Here is a 14,012-nt window from a genome sequence, read left to right as displayed (position 1 = left end):
TGTACCGTATGCGTTGTTGCGCTGCGTTACCTTGACCATCTCTTGTGCGATTTGCCGCGTCTTGTTGACGTCCAGGACGACCTTGACGTCGCGCACCACCGAATAAAGCGTTCGGCCTTTGCACAGGCTGCGATGAGGAGAAAACACAGGTGAGAGGAGAAAATAAAGGGGAGAGGGAAAAAAGGAGGCTCGAGGAGAAAACAAATGTGATAGGAGGAAACGAAAGGTGAGAGAGGAGAACTAATGCGCAAGGATGAAAAGAAACAAATGTGAGCCAAAACAAATGCGAGAGGAGGAAACGAGCGTGAGGGAATCAAAATCCTTTATCGAACCCGGTAAAAACCCCCAAAAAACCTCATTGCCATTTCAAAGCTCTTTTCCGAGACGGCATCACAAAATCAAAGCGCTTCCGCCAAACACAAATACGATCTCACGCACACACTCCCAAAAAAACAAAAGTGGGATTATGTGTGTCATCACAAGATCCAATTCCATTTATTTGTCTGTCTTGCGTTCCCCGAGAGTTCTAAATCGGGTCCGTTTCAAGTCCTTTTGCACATCGTTGCAGGTAGATGATTTCAAAGCTTTTTTGCCCGCTTCAGTTGCGACTCCTGGGGCCTGCAGGAATGCAGCAAATTGCAGAGGAGAAAGCCTAAATGAGAGGAGCCTCGACGACATTCTGGCGTCCTCGCGGAACATGACGGAACTTCGCTACGTCTGCGTTTGGCCTCCCAGCGACGTACGCTTGATGTGAAAACCCAAAAGGTTTGCGGACGAGTTCTCTCGCTCCTTGGGGTGCGATGTCGTCACGGCGTATTAATAGAAAGGTCTAGCGCCACCCCCTGGTGCGCACCTGAAGACCTCCTCCGACCCCGGCTGTGCCACGCATGTGAGCCAAGGACCAAAAATGACCTCAAGCCAACGATTCATGCATACTAATCGTTAGCGAAAGCCTGCAAGCTCCATAAACTCTATAGAACACATGCCGGATTGTGTAACTGTGTAACTGTTTGGCACATATCGTATGGATGCAGCTATCGTACACGTGGATGCAACGAGTGCACGTACATTCGTGCGTGTGTATGGAACATGACTCAATAGACGCATACGAGGAATGCATGTAAACGAGCTCAATGTGCGGGACAGACAACCTCACCCACAGGACAACCGCACCGTGGGACGCCAACCCGAAGGGCAGCCTCGCCGGTAGGAGGTCCGTTGCGGGACGGCCTCGCCAAAAGGTCAATCTTAGCCAACTTCAGGACAACGCACCCGTAGAACAACCTCAACTTACAGGACTTAGAGAGCAGAAGCCCGGACAACCTACCGCCGTCACATCCGTCGCTTTGAGGCTTTCAACACCGGATGCCTCCAGCGCGTTCTTGGGAGCACAGAGGCAACTACATTGGGTTGGCAGCACAGTCCGGATGCCAGCATGTCTACTACTAAGCTGGCCAGGTGCTCTATGGCCAGCTCCTGTCAGCCAATAGAAAACCTGGAGGACAGAAGCTGAGATAAAAAGACCAGCTTAAAAAGGTGCAACATCAACCGCGACAACCTGGAGTCAGAAGCACTAAACCGGCCTCATTGACGTTCAGTGTGGCACAAAGGGGTCTCGCACCTGGAGGAGAAACACAAGCAGAGGGATCGACGGCAGCGAAGACGCCACCCAGAACCGATAGGGCCGCCTGACCCAAGGCTCGCGTGCCCCCGCTGCGGCAAGATATGCGGATCCCGGATCGGGCTTCACACTCACGCACGGCGGCATTGTCGCCGGCAACAATAACCCGCTTCCTAATTCTACTCAGCAAATGCTAGGGATAGGACAGCCTCAACTTCGGACGTCACCTGTAGGACAGCCTCACCTACAAGACGTCACCAATAGGACAACTACCTTACCTGTAGGACAACTACTCTGTGTGCCTGGAGGACAACCTTACGTGGAGGACAACCTCAACTGTAGGACAGCTATTATAGTTCCAAATGCGTTACACACTTCCAATGGGGGTTATTCCTGTCAAGTCACAGTCTAGCTCATTTTAATCAACCATTTCCAGTGGTCTGACTTCACAATAAGAGCATCCGGAAGTTCACCAAACATTACCGCAACATGAAACAAACTTCCACGAGCTGAATCATATCAGCTTCAAATAGCTCTCTACCTGTAAGTGCGTCATCAGAGAGGCTTTTCGTTGTAGGGGTGACACTGCCTCGGCCTCTGCCAGTCAACTGAAAAGAATGAACGGGAGGAAGGCAGCAGGCCCAGACGGCATTGGCTCCAGGCTCCTCAAATCCTGCGTGGACCAGGTGTGTGCGATTGTACAGCACATGTTTTTCACAGCTGAGGGACTCTACCCAGGTTCAGGCTCAGCGTAGCCTGCTTGGATCCAGTACCAAAGACTGCCCACCCTAAGGAGCTCAACAACTATAGGCCGGTGGCGCTGAACTCTCATCTGATGAAGACCCGAGAGAGATTGGTCCCAGTCCACCGGCACACCCTAGTGAGCCCCTTGATGGACCCACTTCTGTTTACACAGGTAACCTCCCACAGGGAAGTTGTCCTCCACTTAACATCCTATTGGTGAGCTTGTCCAACATTTTGGCAACAGACAGACCCTTTTTCACAAAGTGTCCACACAGCGCTCCGTTGAAGATCCCGTACCTGGTGATGATGGCCAGGTGCGGCGGACTCATGCAGGCGCCCATGAAAAGGACCACGTTCTCGTGGCGCGTGTTGCGGTAGGCCATCACCTCGCGCTTGAAGGCCTTGAGCTGGTCCTCGTTGTCGCGTTCGATGTCAATGAGGCGGATGGCCACCTCGCCGTGCCAGCGGCCGTGGAAAACTTTGCCGAAGCGACCCTTGCCGATCATCTCGCCGATCTCCAGTTGCTCGAAGGGGATGTCCCACTCCTGCAGGAAAATGCTGGTCTGGCTGGCCTTGCGCGGGAAGTTGCGGGCAGACAGCAGCGAAAGGTTCATCTCCTCAAACTCGTCGCCGGACTCCTCGTCGTGGCCCTCCTCGTTCTGAAATGTCACAACTCCAGCTAGTCAGTCAGTTCTTGACCAAAAGTTAGCAACGTGAAATTGTCTAACCATGTCTATCATGTCAAAACCCACAAAAATCTCCCAAAACAGGAAGTCTTCCATTTTGGTTTCGAGCAGTCATTTTAGCCCAAATTGGCTTGGCCAGTGTCAAATTCAGCCCCTTAAACTTGTTTCACTTAACAACATGAAATTAGGTAGCTTTGTGGAAGGCGGCCATTTTGGTTTGGAGCGGAAGCCATGCCCGGAAACAAAAGAAGTCAGCTGTTGTGGTTTTAAGCGGCCATTTTATTTGGGTTTGTAGATATTGTGGTTGAGTAGCACCTTCTCAAATTCTATTTCAAAATCCAGCCCCCAACGACAGTGTTGCTTAGCAGATTTGCTAGACATGTCTATCATGAGTAGACCCACAAAGAAGCCATGCCTAAAAAGACCCAGGAAGGCAGCCATTTTGGTTTGAAGAAGCAATTTCGGCCATTGTTGGGGGTCCTTCCAAAAGAAATATCTATCTTTTGTATCCTCCAACTTGCTTCCATTTCTGAACACTCGTTGGAGGACCAGGGGACAAAAGGAACGCAGTCACTCTGCAGACGCGGTTTGGAGCAGTTTGCATTTCCTCTTGATTTGGTTGGAAATATAACTGAAGTTTAGGCCTTGATGGATGAAAAAAATGGAGAGTTACGAAAAGGGAAAAGAGCCAGAGGGGGCCCAGGGGAACTCACCGGCTGATTCATTCCGATTTGATTTGAAACAGAATGCACCGCAAGAGTGAAAATTATCTATTCCAAGACGCAATTTCCGTGGCCGTTCCCCTAAATATGTCGTTCTTCTCAAGTGTTTCCTTTCTCGACACTTCGTGCCTCTGACGCACGGCTCACCTGAGGGCCCAAATGTTTCCCACTTTTTGCACCCATCAGACAAAAACAAGAGTATCGAAATAGACATGAAAAGGATGATCGACTCACGTCGGAAATCGGCTCCACTTCGATTTGAAGCAACGGGTTTCCCTCGTCGCTGCAAGCACAAACAACAGCCGTCAAGAAGCAACTTTTTTTGGGGGGGGGATTTTGGATCATATGCTTTCCTTCCATAAATGTTGTTAACATAAGTGAGAATGTGCAGCGTTAATTCCCCACCAAATTCCTCTTGTTGCCTTCATCCTGCTGTTGTTTTGAGAAACTTTACAATGACAATTCAAAACCTTCCCCGAGTGCAGAAACCGAGTGCTTCTTGGCAACATGAAATTTGCTCGACTTGTCTATCATGATTAGACCCGGAAAAAGCCCCCCCCCCCGAAAAAAAATGTAAATAAATAAATCTGCCATTTGGGTTTGAAGTAGGCCTTTTGGCTCATTAGTGCCTTCTAGAATTCTATTTTTAAGGTCAGCCCCCAAAGCCAGTTTCACTTTGCAGCATGAAACTCAGTAGGTGTGTCTATAATGAGCTGACCCGCAATCAAATCTCAAGTAGCCATGCTCCAAAATGCACAGGAAGTCCCATTCCAGTTGGAAAATTCCACCCTCGACGCTAGGCTATCATGGCTAGGCCCACCCAAGTCTCAAGAAGCCTGCCATCTTGGTTTGAAGACCCATTTGTGTCCCACTGTTGTGATGACACGAGCCTCGCAATGCGGTCGGTTGCAAAGCGTCAGATCGTCCTCCTCTGCGCTCATCCGCCAGACAGCAAATGTTTCCGCGCTTGGGGCCTTCTCGCAGGGAAGGAAAAAAAAAAAATAATCCATTACATAAAAAACGCTCCAGCGCTTCATTCATCTCTGGCGCAGGTCAGCCATCTTGGGAAGATAAGGGCGTGATTTCCTGCGGCGCCGCTTCCCTGGCGGCTCTAATGAGGGGAACCCGCTTGGGCTTGTAGGGCGGGGTCCAACACTTGGACATTAAGGGGACACGCTAAGGATGCCATATTCAACCAATTGGCAATTCTCCACACAGCAACACTTGACGTGCGTGCGTGCGTGCGTGTGCGCATTCTATGCCGATTGTGAGAGGATGGCCGGCTGGAAAGACAAGATACAGTAGATCGACCCCAAAAGTGGCTCAGGCGCACCACCCTGGAATCCCTTGAAAGTTTAGTCCCCAAAGCCAGTTTCACTTAGCAATGTGAAATTTCTTAGACCTGTCTATCTCAAGGAGCCATAGCGGCACCCCTAAACCACACAAGAAGTCTGCCATTCTGGTGTCAAGCAGCCATTTTGGCTTGTGAGCACCCCCTGCGACTTCCATTTCACTTCTGGGGCCGAGGAGGGAGCGCCTTTATGATGCGATCATAGATATGACAATCAGTAGCGCGTTCGTGTTCCCATGTGCCTGACATCAAATCGAAAAGTCACTAAGGAGATTTTCAAAATAAAATAAGTCAGAAGATGAAGCGTGGCGTCACCGGCTACTGACGAATTCATCGCGAGCCGCCGTTGCTGCCGAGCGAAGGCGGCCAGCGTCCTGTTGGCTCCGTGACGGACGCCGACGCTAATCTAATCAACGTCTGGGTCGAGAGGCATCCCGTCTCCTCGTCTCCTCGTTTTCCCCCGATCGAAATCCGCTTGGCGTGGCTGGCGTAGCGTGAAGCCCGCGCGGCGCTAACATTAGCCCGGCGGTGCTCGTCTCGCTCGCTGCTCCACTGAGCTTCGCTCGCCGCTCCGACCCGGCCAAAATCCAGACATTGTCAGCCGGAAAAAGACAAAAAAATACTGCGCTAATGGAGCGCTTATTGTGTGAATGCTGAGAAGCAAACACTTTTTCAGGATTACTGTGACACATTTTTTACTCCTTCGAAACAAAACTTCCCCATTTTTCATCGAATTCAAACTATTCCAACATCAAACTTTTCAACCCATTCACGACATCCTGACCCCTTTTGTCACCGTTTCACATTTTCCGTGACCAAAATCCAATTGAGACGAACAAATTCCATTTGTGCAACCGTGCCAAATCAGCTCCATGTGCTATTTTCCGCATTCTCCAAATTCCGACTTTTCAGTGGTCCACATTCAAATCAATGCAAGATAGGGAACAGAAACAAAACAAATGCACAAATGTGCAAATGTAGATGTTCAACAGGAGTAAGAAGTAATAAACGGTCATCTTCCATATTTGGCTAGGAATTCAATTATTAATCAAATAATTTGAACTTCAAACTCTCCAACTCATTCTGGAGAGCCAAATGATTGTTTTATCTTCCACCAAATTCCACATTTTCACACGCAAAACGGCCAAACTGAGAGACATTTGACCTCGTCCTTCCACATTCCCGATTCCAACCGATTCAAACCATCAAACGTCAAACTCATCCGGCATTCGTCCAACAATTCCCTTTTTTTTTTTTTTTTAAATCTCAAAAATCCAATTGAAACGAATAAAAACGTTTTCTTGAACTCATCCTTCCGCATTTCTCAACTTGATTCTCGACGTCCCCATTTTCACAATTTTGACTCGACCCTTCCACATTTAGTCAATTTCACATTCTTGGGAACACATTTGGACATTCCAAAAAAAAAAATCACAGTTTTTCCTAATTCCACATTTTCACAATAAGAATGATTCTTCTCTTTCGGTAAAGGTACCGTATACTTTCCATTCTTTTACGGTTAATACTACAGTATAATTAGCATGTTAGCATTTAAGCAATTCTCAATGTACCGAGTAGGATAATTATGTATTCTAGAATGTTCCTACTCACATTCTCCATTCCCTACATTTGGCTGAATTCTACAGCATTTCAGTCAAGCATTCGCATACGTTTTCTGCAAAAATTACATTCTCTGCTTTTGATACTTTTCTTGAAGAGTTGTTTTGGTTTTGTTTTCCCGGGCTGACTCACCCCGGCTCCGACAGGACGGGATGCAGGATGACTTGCGGTGCTCTGCTGGGAGGAGTGACTGGAGTGACGTCTTGGGAATTAGAGCACACACACACACACACAAAAGAATTTCAGCATCGGCATTAGCATTGATTTCAGCAGAAACAGGAACATAAATAATTGAGAGTTGGTGCACACCCTCTTCCCTGCACACACACACACAAACACACGAAACGAAAATGGCTAAAAGTCTATTTTCAGATGATTCCCAGCAGCAGTCCTTCCAGTTTGATTTGAAGCCATGCACCCCCTTTCAACATCCCGACAAGTTGCCGCAACCCCACTTCCTCGCACAACCCTTCTGAAAAGTCCAAAAGTCCCAAAAAACCCTGCTAAAAATGCTAACAATCCACGTTCAGGAAATTCCCTACAACAGTCTTTATCAAACTTTCAAGTCATGCATCCCTCTCCCTCAACTACACCCTCTAAAAAGCCCAAAAGTCACAACATGGCAACTTTGTCCTGGCGGGACGAGCGCAGCACATTCCGTGTTCGACTGCTGAAAAGCGAGACGTTTCGTCAGCCTTTTATTTGTGTATTTCTTTTCGTACCACAAAAGCGCAGCGGGATAACCAGCAAACAATGTCTCACTTGTGGGAAATGCAAATGAGGGGAACGCATTAGTGGGAAGAAATTGCATTGACAAAAGTCCAATTTAAAAACCAGAACCGTTAGCGGACTTCTAAGTGGACCAGTAGCGCCAAAGTGGAGCAACCAGTCCAATCGGCACATTGCGTGTCTGTTATTTATTGCTGGGGAAACAAAAGAAAAGACCAAAGCAACAAGTCGAACCATTTTCAAATCATCGACATCAACTGCGGTGCGGTGCCTCCGGCTCTGGGGGTGCGTGGGCGAAAACGGACATTTCTCGTTAAAGTATAATGGCTTCACATTCGGTAGAAATTGAACGACATTAACCACATTTTAGGAAGTGTTGGTCACATGATGTTCTGTTTATAGCGGATTGTATACCGTAACATCTAGATTGATTTACTGTGCTTTGTCCACTACGTAGCTTCTATTATGTACTAATATACAGTGGGTACGGAAAGTATTCAGACCCCCTTAAAATGTTCACTCTCTGTTATAGTGCAGCCATTGGCTAAAATGACAGAAAAAAACGGAATTGTTGAAATTTTGGGAGAAGAAAAAGTGAAATATGACACAGCCAGAAGGATTCCGACCCTTTGCTGTGACATGTGACACTCGCTCGTATATGGAAGTCGGCTGCTGTCCATTTCTTCTTGATCGTCCTTGAGAGGGTTCGACACCTTCATCGGAGCCCAGCTGTGTTTGATGATACTGATTGGACTGGATTAGGAAAGCCACACCCCTGTCTTGAGAAGACCTCGCAGCTCACAGTGCATGTCAGAGCAAATGAGAATCAGGAGGTCAAAGGAAGTGCCTGAAGAGCTCAGAGACAGAATTGTGGCAAGGCACAGATCTGGCCAAGGTTCCAAAAACATTTCTGCTGCACTTAAGGTTCCTGAAAGTACAGTGGCCGACCGGTCAAACTGAGCAATCGGGGGAGAAGAGCCCTGGTGAGGGAGGTCAAGAAGAACCCAAAGATCACTGTGGCTGAGCTCCAGAGATGCGGTCGGGAGATGGAAGAAAGCTCTAGAAAGTCAAGCATCACTGCAGCCCTCCACCAGTCGTCGCTTTAAGGCAGAGTGGCCCGACGGAAGGAAGCCTCTCCTCAGTGCAAGACACATGAAAGCCTGCATGGAGTTTGCTAAAAAAAACACCCGAAGGACTCCAAGATGGTGAGAAATAAGATTCTCTGGTCTGATGAGACCAAGACAGAACTTGTTGACCTTAATTCTAAGCGGTATGTGTGGAGAAAGCCAGGCAGGCACTGCTCATCACCTGCCCAATACGGTCCCAAGAGTGAAGCACGGTGGTGGCAGCATCACGCTGTGGCGGGGGGGGTTCAGTTGCACGGACAGGACCCCCGGTTGCAATCGAGTGAAAAGATGTATGCGGCCAAGTACGGGGATATCCTGGACCAAAACCTTCTCCAGAGTGCTCAGGACCTCCGACTGGGCCGAAGGTTCACCTTCCAACAAGACAATGACCCGAAGCACACAGCTAAAATACCGAAGGAGTGGCTTCAGAACAACTCCGTGACTGTTCTTGAATGGTCCAGCCAGAGCCCTGACTTCAACCCAACTGAGCATCTCTGGAGAGACCTGAAAATGGCCGCCCACCAACGTTCACCATCCGACCTGACGGAACCGGAGAGGATCTGCAAGGAGGAATGGCAGGGGATCCCCAAATCCAGGTGGGAAAAACTCGTTGCCTCATTCCCAAAAAGACTCGTGGCTGCTGTATTGGGTCAAAAGGGGGCTTCTGCTAAATACTCCGCAAAGGGTCTGAATACTTCTGGCTGTGTCATATTTCACTTTTTCTTTTTGAATCAATCTGCAAAATTTCAACAAGTCAAATATGGGGCGCTGTTGTGTGTACATTCATGAACTTCAACGATTTTCGCAAATGGCTGCAATATAACACAGAGTGAAACATTGAATACTTCCCGTGCCCACGATGTATGGACAACATGCATATTGTGAAATATTGGCTGGTCGGTGACAGTCTAAGCTTTGAGTGCGTGCGTGCGTGCGTGCGTGCGTGCGTGTGCTCGTGGTGTAGTGTAGGTTTAAATGTGTTTGCATACGGTTTGTGTAAGCAAAGAACAACATGTTTGATTGTCTTTTTGTGTTGGATACAATATCGTGGATAGGGAGCGATTGGGAACATTTTCCGTGTATCGTCGGAGACGGCGCTCGCTCAGCAGTTCGCGTCGTGTCGCATCGACGCGGCGCCTGCCACGCCTGTTGGTCCGTGTTGGCCCGCGAGCATGACCCCAAAGTGGGCGGGGCTCAAAAAGCAATCCCCCACCCGAACCGCGCCTAAATCATGTGGCTCGCATCCTCCTTTTTGTTCGCGGCAGCGTCTTTGGAGGCGACGCCAGCCGGGCTCGGCTCGTCTGCCGGCTTCTTTGCACCTGCGCTCGCCGAATGCGTCGCCAATCAGGAGCTAATTCATGCGAATGATGTCGCCGCGCTAGCGCCACTTAATGCCTGTCAAATGATGGGATGGAAAGTTCCAAAATAATCAGAATAATAATAATTCCTCATGTCGAATTAGAGCAAAGAATTGCACCGTTTCAATAAAAAACTACGAAACTTCAGCTTGCAGCCAACGCAAGTGACCTCGATGCCCTCGTACTGCAGCATGTGCACAATAGTCATTTGTTTGAATCATATTCTTTAGAATGATGTGTACTATGTTTGACGTTTGATCTTATGTCCAGCACTGTGTTCTATTAAAAACAAATGTTTTGTTGTGTTCCCACGCTTGCAACTCAAATCACTCCCAGTAACAACGGGATGAAACGGGATGCCGAGACAAAAGCACTTTTTGCAAAAGCAAAAGCACCGCACGAGCCCTCCGCTCAATTCCAGCAAGCTTGTGCGACTTAACAGTATCAACCAAAGAACCGGAAAAATGATTTAACGTATGTGCCTCGTAAACATCAAAGAAGATGAAACATGTTTCATCAACGTTCGACCGACTTGACAAACTTGTTTTTGTTAACATCTTTCAAGAACAAGAAGTATGTGGGTGTTTCCATAAAATCCAAAGACGCGAAGAATTTCTCAACTAGCATACATTTTCCCAAACGTCAAAGACAATTGTATGTCTGTAAAGAACCTAAAACATGTTTTTCTAAACACTGAAGATGGTTTCAAGTCTTTAAGAAGCTAATATTCATAACATTATATATATATATATATATGACCTTTTAGTATTCAAAGAACACAAGGTGCATTTTTCTCAACAACAAAGACGGTTGAAAGTTTGCTCAATATGAAAGTCAATTTACCGATTTGAACAAAGCATCCGTGCAGTGCAGCCTTCTACGAACCCAACGCACGCTTTATTTCAACATCCAGAACGATTTTGTCTTTATTTAACTTTATGTACACGTGTTTTGTCAACATCAAAGATGAACTCGATGACAATTTATAGTCGTCGATGGACATATCTTATATATATATATATGTTTTGTTTTGAACGTCCAAGTTGATTAATTCCATTTCCGTGGCAGCCGAGCAAATCAAAAGGCGACCTCACCTGGAAATATGAACTGCTGCTTGTATTTGAAGTAACTGGCCGCTGCGGAGAGACAGACAACTGCTGTCACAACTTCATTTCTGATTCGGTTTTCTCGTGATTTCGTGTCGCCAACCGGTCAGGTTGAAGTGCTTCTGCTGCCGCGCCGACTGCGGCGAGGGGTGCAGCGGCGAGGGCGGCGTGGCGCTGCTGGGCAGCGGCGGGGCGGGAGACGACGGCGTGGACGAGGTGGTGGACGACGGGTTGCTGCTGGAGTCCGGCTGGTACGGCGCCGCGATGTGATCCTGGACACGCAAAGGGCCTTCAACGGTTTTGGAAAGGACACCGACGGACGTGTTTTTGTCAAAGTCCTCGGTGAACGTGCATGCAAAAAAAATGTTTTTCTCAAAATCCAAACAACAACACAATTGAGTGTCTTCAATGAACATAACGTTCATGTTTTGTAAACAGCAAAAACAATGTCGTCTTTCAAGACCCCAAACTTTTTTTCCCTCAATGAACCTCGTGCATTTGTAGGATTTAAGACAATTGATTCTCCAATGGCGCTTCATTTACGCTTTTTCGAAAACATCGAAGACTGCGTTCTCAAAGACCCTGCCTTGTGGGTTTTCATAAAAACTGACCTCAATTCTGCCCCCAATGAACTTCATGCACGCGTTTAATCCATCAAAACCTTGATTTAACCAGAAAGTCAAAAACCCTTTGAGACGGAGGTCCCTTTTGCAAGGGTGATCTGATCTTTGACTAACATTCAAAAATCATTTGTCATCAATGAGGAAACAGCAGCCTCAAGCAATGTATTTATTCATTATGTATTTAAACAATTGATCACAGATGTATAAATGCGGTCCACAAATGGATGGACGGATGTTATTTACAGATAAAAGAAAGCGAAGCGGTCCTAAAATTGAACCCTGCAGGACCCCCTTTCCTAATCAACATTGAAGACGATTCAGTCTCCATTGGCTGGAAATAACCTGTTTTCGTAAACGTGAAAGAAATGTTTCTGGAAATTGGTCATTCTCTGAACTCCCGAGTTTTTTTGGACTCTCACCTTGTTGATTTTGTTGGTTTTGGGCAGAGTCTGACTGATGTGCAGGTCGCTGTACCGGAGCGGGTTGTTGATGTCACACGGCACCGACTCGGTCCGCACCAGACGAGCGACTGCGAGCGACCGAGAAGAAGAAAATAATCCTCCTAATAATGGCAATAACAGAGCAGTGTGGGTGTTGAAAATGAAACAAAAGGCTCCTAATGGCTTTCCGTAAATGAGGGTAAATCCTCCTTTCATCAAGCCTCCTGCCTCCAATGTGAACATTCATTATCGCACTGGAATGAAAGCACCCTTCCCTGGGAAATTGGCTTCAGGCAGTTATTAATTAGCGTTTTTTTTACCTTGAGTCATTCCTTGGTGGTCTTTTTGGGAGAGAGAGAGAGAGAGAGAGAGAGAAAAAAAGACAAAATGATGGCGTTTTCGTCAAAGGATTTGATGGATGTGTTGAGCGACGGGCCGTTGAATTAATAAGCAGATAAACTCATTAAGCAGATACAATTAACTCGCTAAACCTCACAAAAATCGGAGATGTGTTTTTTGTTTTTTTTTAGGTGGGCAGATGATAATTATGTGAGGTTTAAAAGCCGCTGATGTATTTATGACCCACGAGTGGAGCTAATGTCTCATAACATTACATAACATTGTTGTCCATTAAAAAGCACGTATCTCCGGATTTGACAATAAAACGATCGGGTCTGGGATAAAAAAAAAAAACTCAAATTTGGAGATACCGTACATGCTTCCATTAGGTTTGGGTTAGCTTAGCTTCCATGCTAACTTTAACAGTTCAAATGGAATGGTCAATAATCAAATCGATGACTTGTAACAGAAAAGCAGGCATCTACTAATATGATTTGGTTTGATCGAAAAACAACTCTTTTTTTCGTGTTTTGGATGTACGCATGCTTTCTTTTTTTCGGACCGTGAAGATAGAATGTGCGAAAAGAATGCTGAAATGGCAAATCATCATTTTGACCAGTAAAACTCATAGAAAAGCACATATATCCAAATATTGTAACGTTGTTTTTATCTAAAATCAACTTTTTTTTTCTTGTTCCGGTTATACAATATAATTTTTTTAAACTAAAAAAAAATGTTTCAGTTTTTGGTAAATAATAATGTAATGTAAATAGACAATGTCATGTTAATAGAAAAGCACATTTCTCCAAATATTGGGGGGGAAAAAAAAAGATCCCTAAAATAGGAGATCAACGTTTTTTTTTGGGGGGATTGGACAGCGGCGACAGATACTTCAAAATGACAATAAAATGGTAAATGATCACTTTTAAAAGACAGACAGATGACCTGCAGCTCTCGCAGGGAAGCATCTCCAAGTTTTCCAATTTGATTTCATCGCCACAAAAGACAAAACAAACCAGGAGACCAAGAAGAAAGAATGTTTTTGTTTGACCTTTGAGGGATTCTCGGCCGCCTCGCTGGATGATGAGCAGATGGCAGGGCGGAGCTTCTTTGGTGCATTTGTTGTGGCACTTCAGCCTAAACGATTCAACTCAATTACGTTCAACGTACGATCGAATAGCAGTGAAAATAATAGATTGCTCTCACAATGGGAAATTCTGCTTTGACAGCAGCAGAGTGGATGCAAAATATAATAATAATCCTTCGAATCTTTTATTTTGACAGGCTGTGTTCCGCCGAGGTTGCCCCGACTTGTCCGAGTGTTTTGCCGAGCAGACCGCTAGGCTTGTTAGTTGTGAAACACACCTTGCCGTCCGTCTGCTGAAGTCTTTTTAGTACACAATACGACAAAGTGACAATTTGATTAGGAAGGCAAGAAAAATGATTCGTAACAAAGTATGAAAATGCTCCCTCTCGCCCCTCCTCCTGTCTTTCGCGCTTCCATGACGAGTCTTCAATCGAGGTAAACGCTCATGACTCATTTGTG

At 46.4% G+C, this 14,012-nt stretch overlaps 1 protein-coding gene across 4 annotated transcripts in view; it reads right to left on the bottom strand.

Moving 5' to 3' along the window:
* ksr2 (kinase suppressor of ras 2) overlaps positions 1 to 14,012 on the bottom strand; it is a 63,145-nt gene that overhangs the window by 9,302 nt on the left and 39,831 nt on the right. For 2 of the 4 annotated variants that reach the window (XM_061768834.1, XM_061768836.1), the window contains 9 exons: positions 13,518 to 13,603; positions 12,448 to 12,468; positions 12,107 to 12,249; positions 11,168 to 11,336; positions 11,053 to 11,094; positions 6,877 to 6,946; positions 4,008 to 4,056; positions 2,663 to 3,024; positions 31 to 127 (listed from right to left, as the gene is read on the bottom strand). In XM_061768834.1, the coding sequence (XP_061624818.1) occupies positions 31 to 127; positions 2,663 to 3,024; positions 4,008 to 4,056; positions 6,877 to 6,946; positions 11,053 to 11,094; positions 11,168 to 11,336; positions 12,107 to 12,249; positions 12,448 to 12,468; positions 13,518 to 13,603 (1,039 nt within the window). The remainder of the gene's footprint in view (positions 1 to 30; positions 128 to 2,662; positions 3,025 to 4,007; positions 4,057 to 6,876; positions 6,947 to 11,052; positions 11,095 to 11,167; positions 11,337 to 12,106; positions 12,250 to 12,447; positions 12,469 to 13,517; positions 13,604 to 14,012) is intronic. The other 2 variants (XM_061768835.1, XM_061768838.1) reach the window with 2 other exon arrangements.

The sequence above is a fragment of the Phyllopteryx taeniolatus genome, chromosome 3 (genome assembly GCF_024500385.1).
Source record: "Phyllopteryx taeniolatus isolate TA_2022b chromosome 3, UOR_Ptae_1.2, whole genome shotgun sequence".
NCBI classification, from domain to species: domain Eukaryota; kingdom Metazoa; phylum Chordata; class Actinopteri; order Syngnathiformes; family Syngnathidae; genus Phyllopteryx; species Phyllopteryx taeniolatus.
This window is presented reverse-complemented; position numbering and strand designations above follow the sequence as displayed.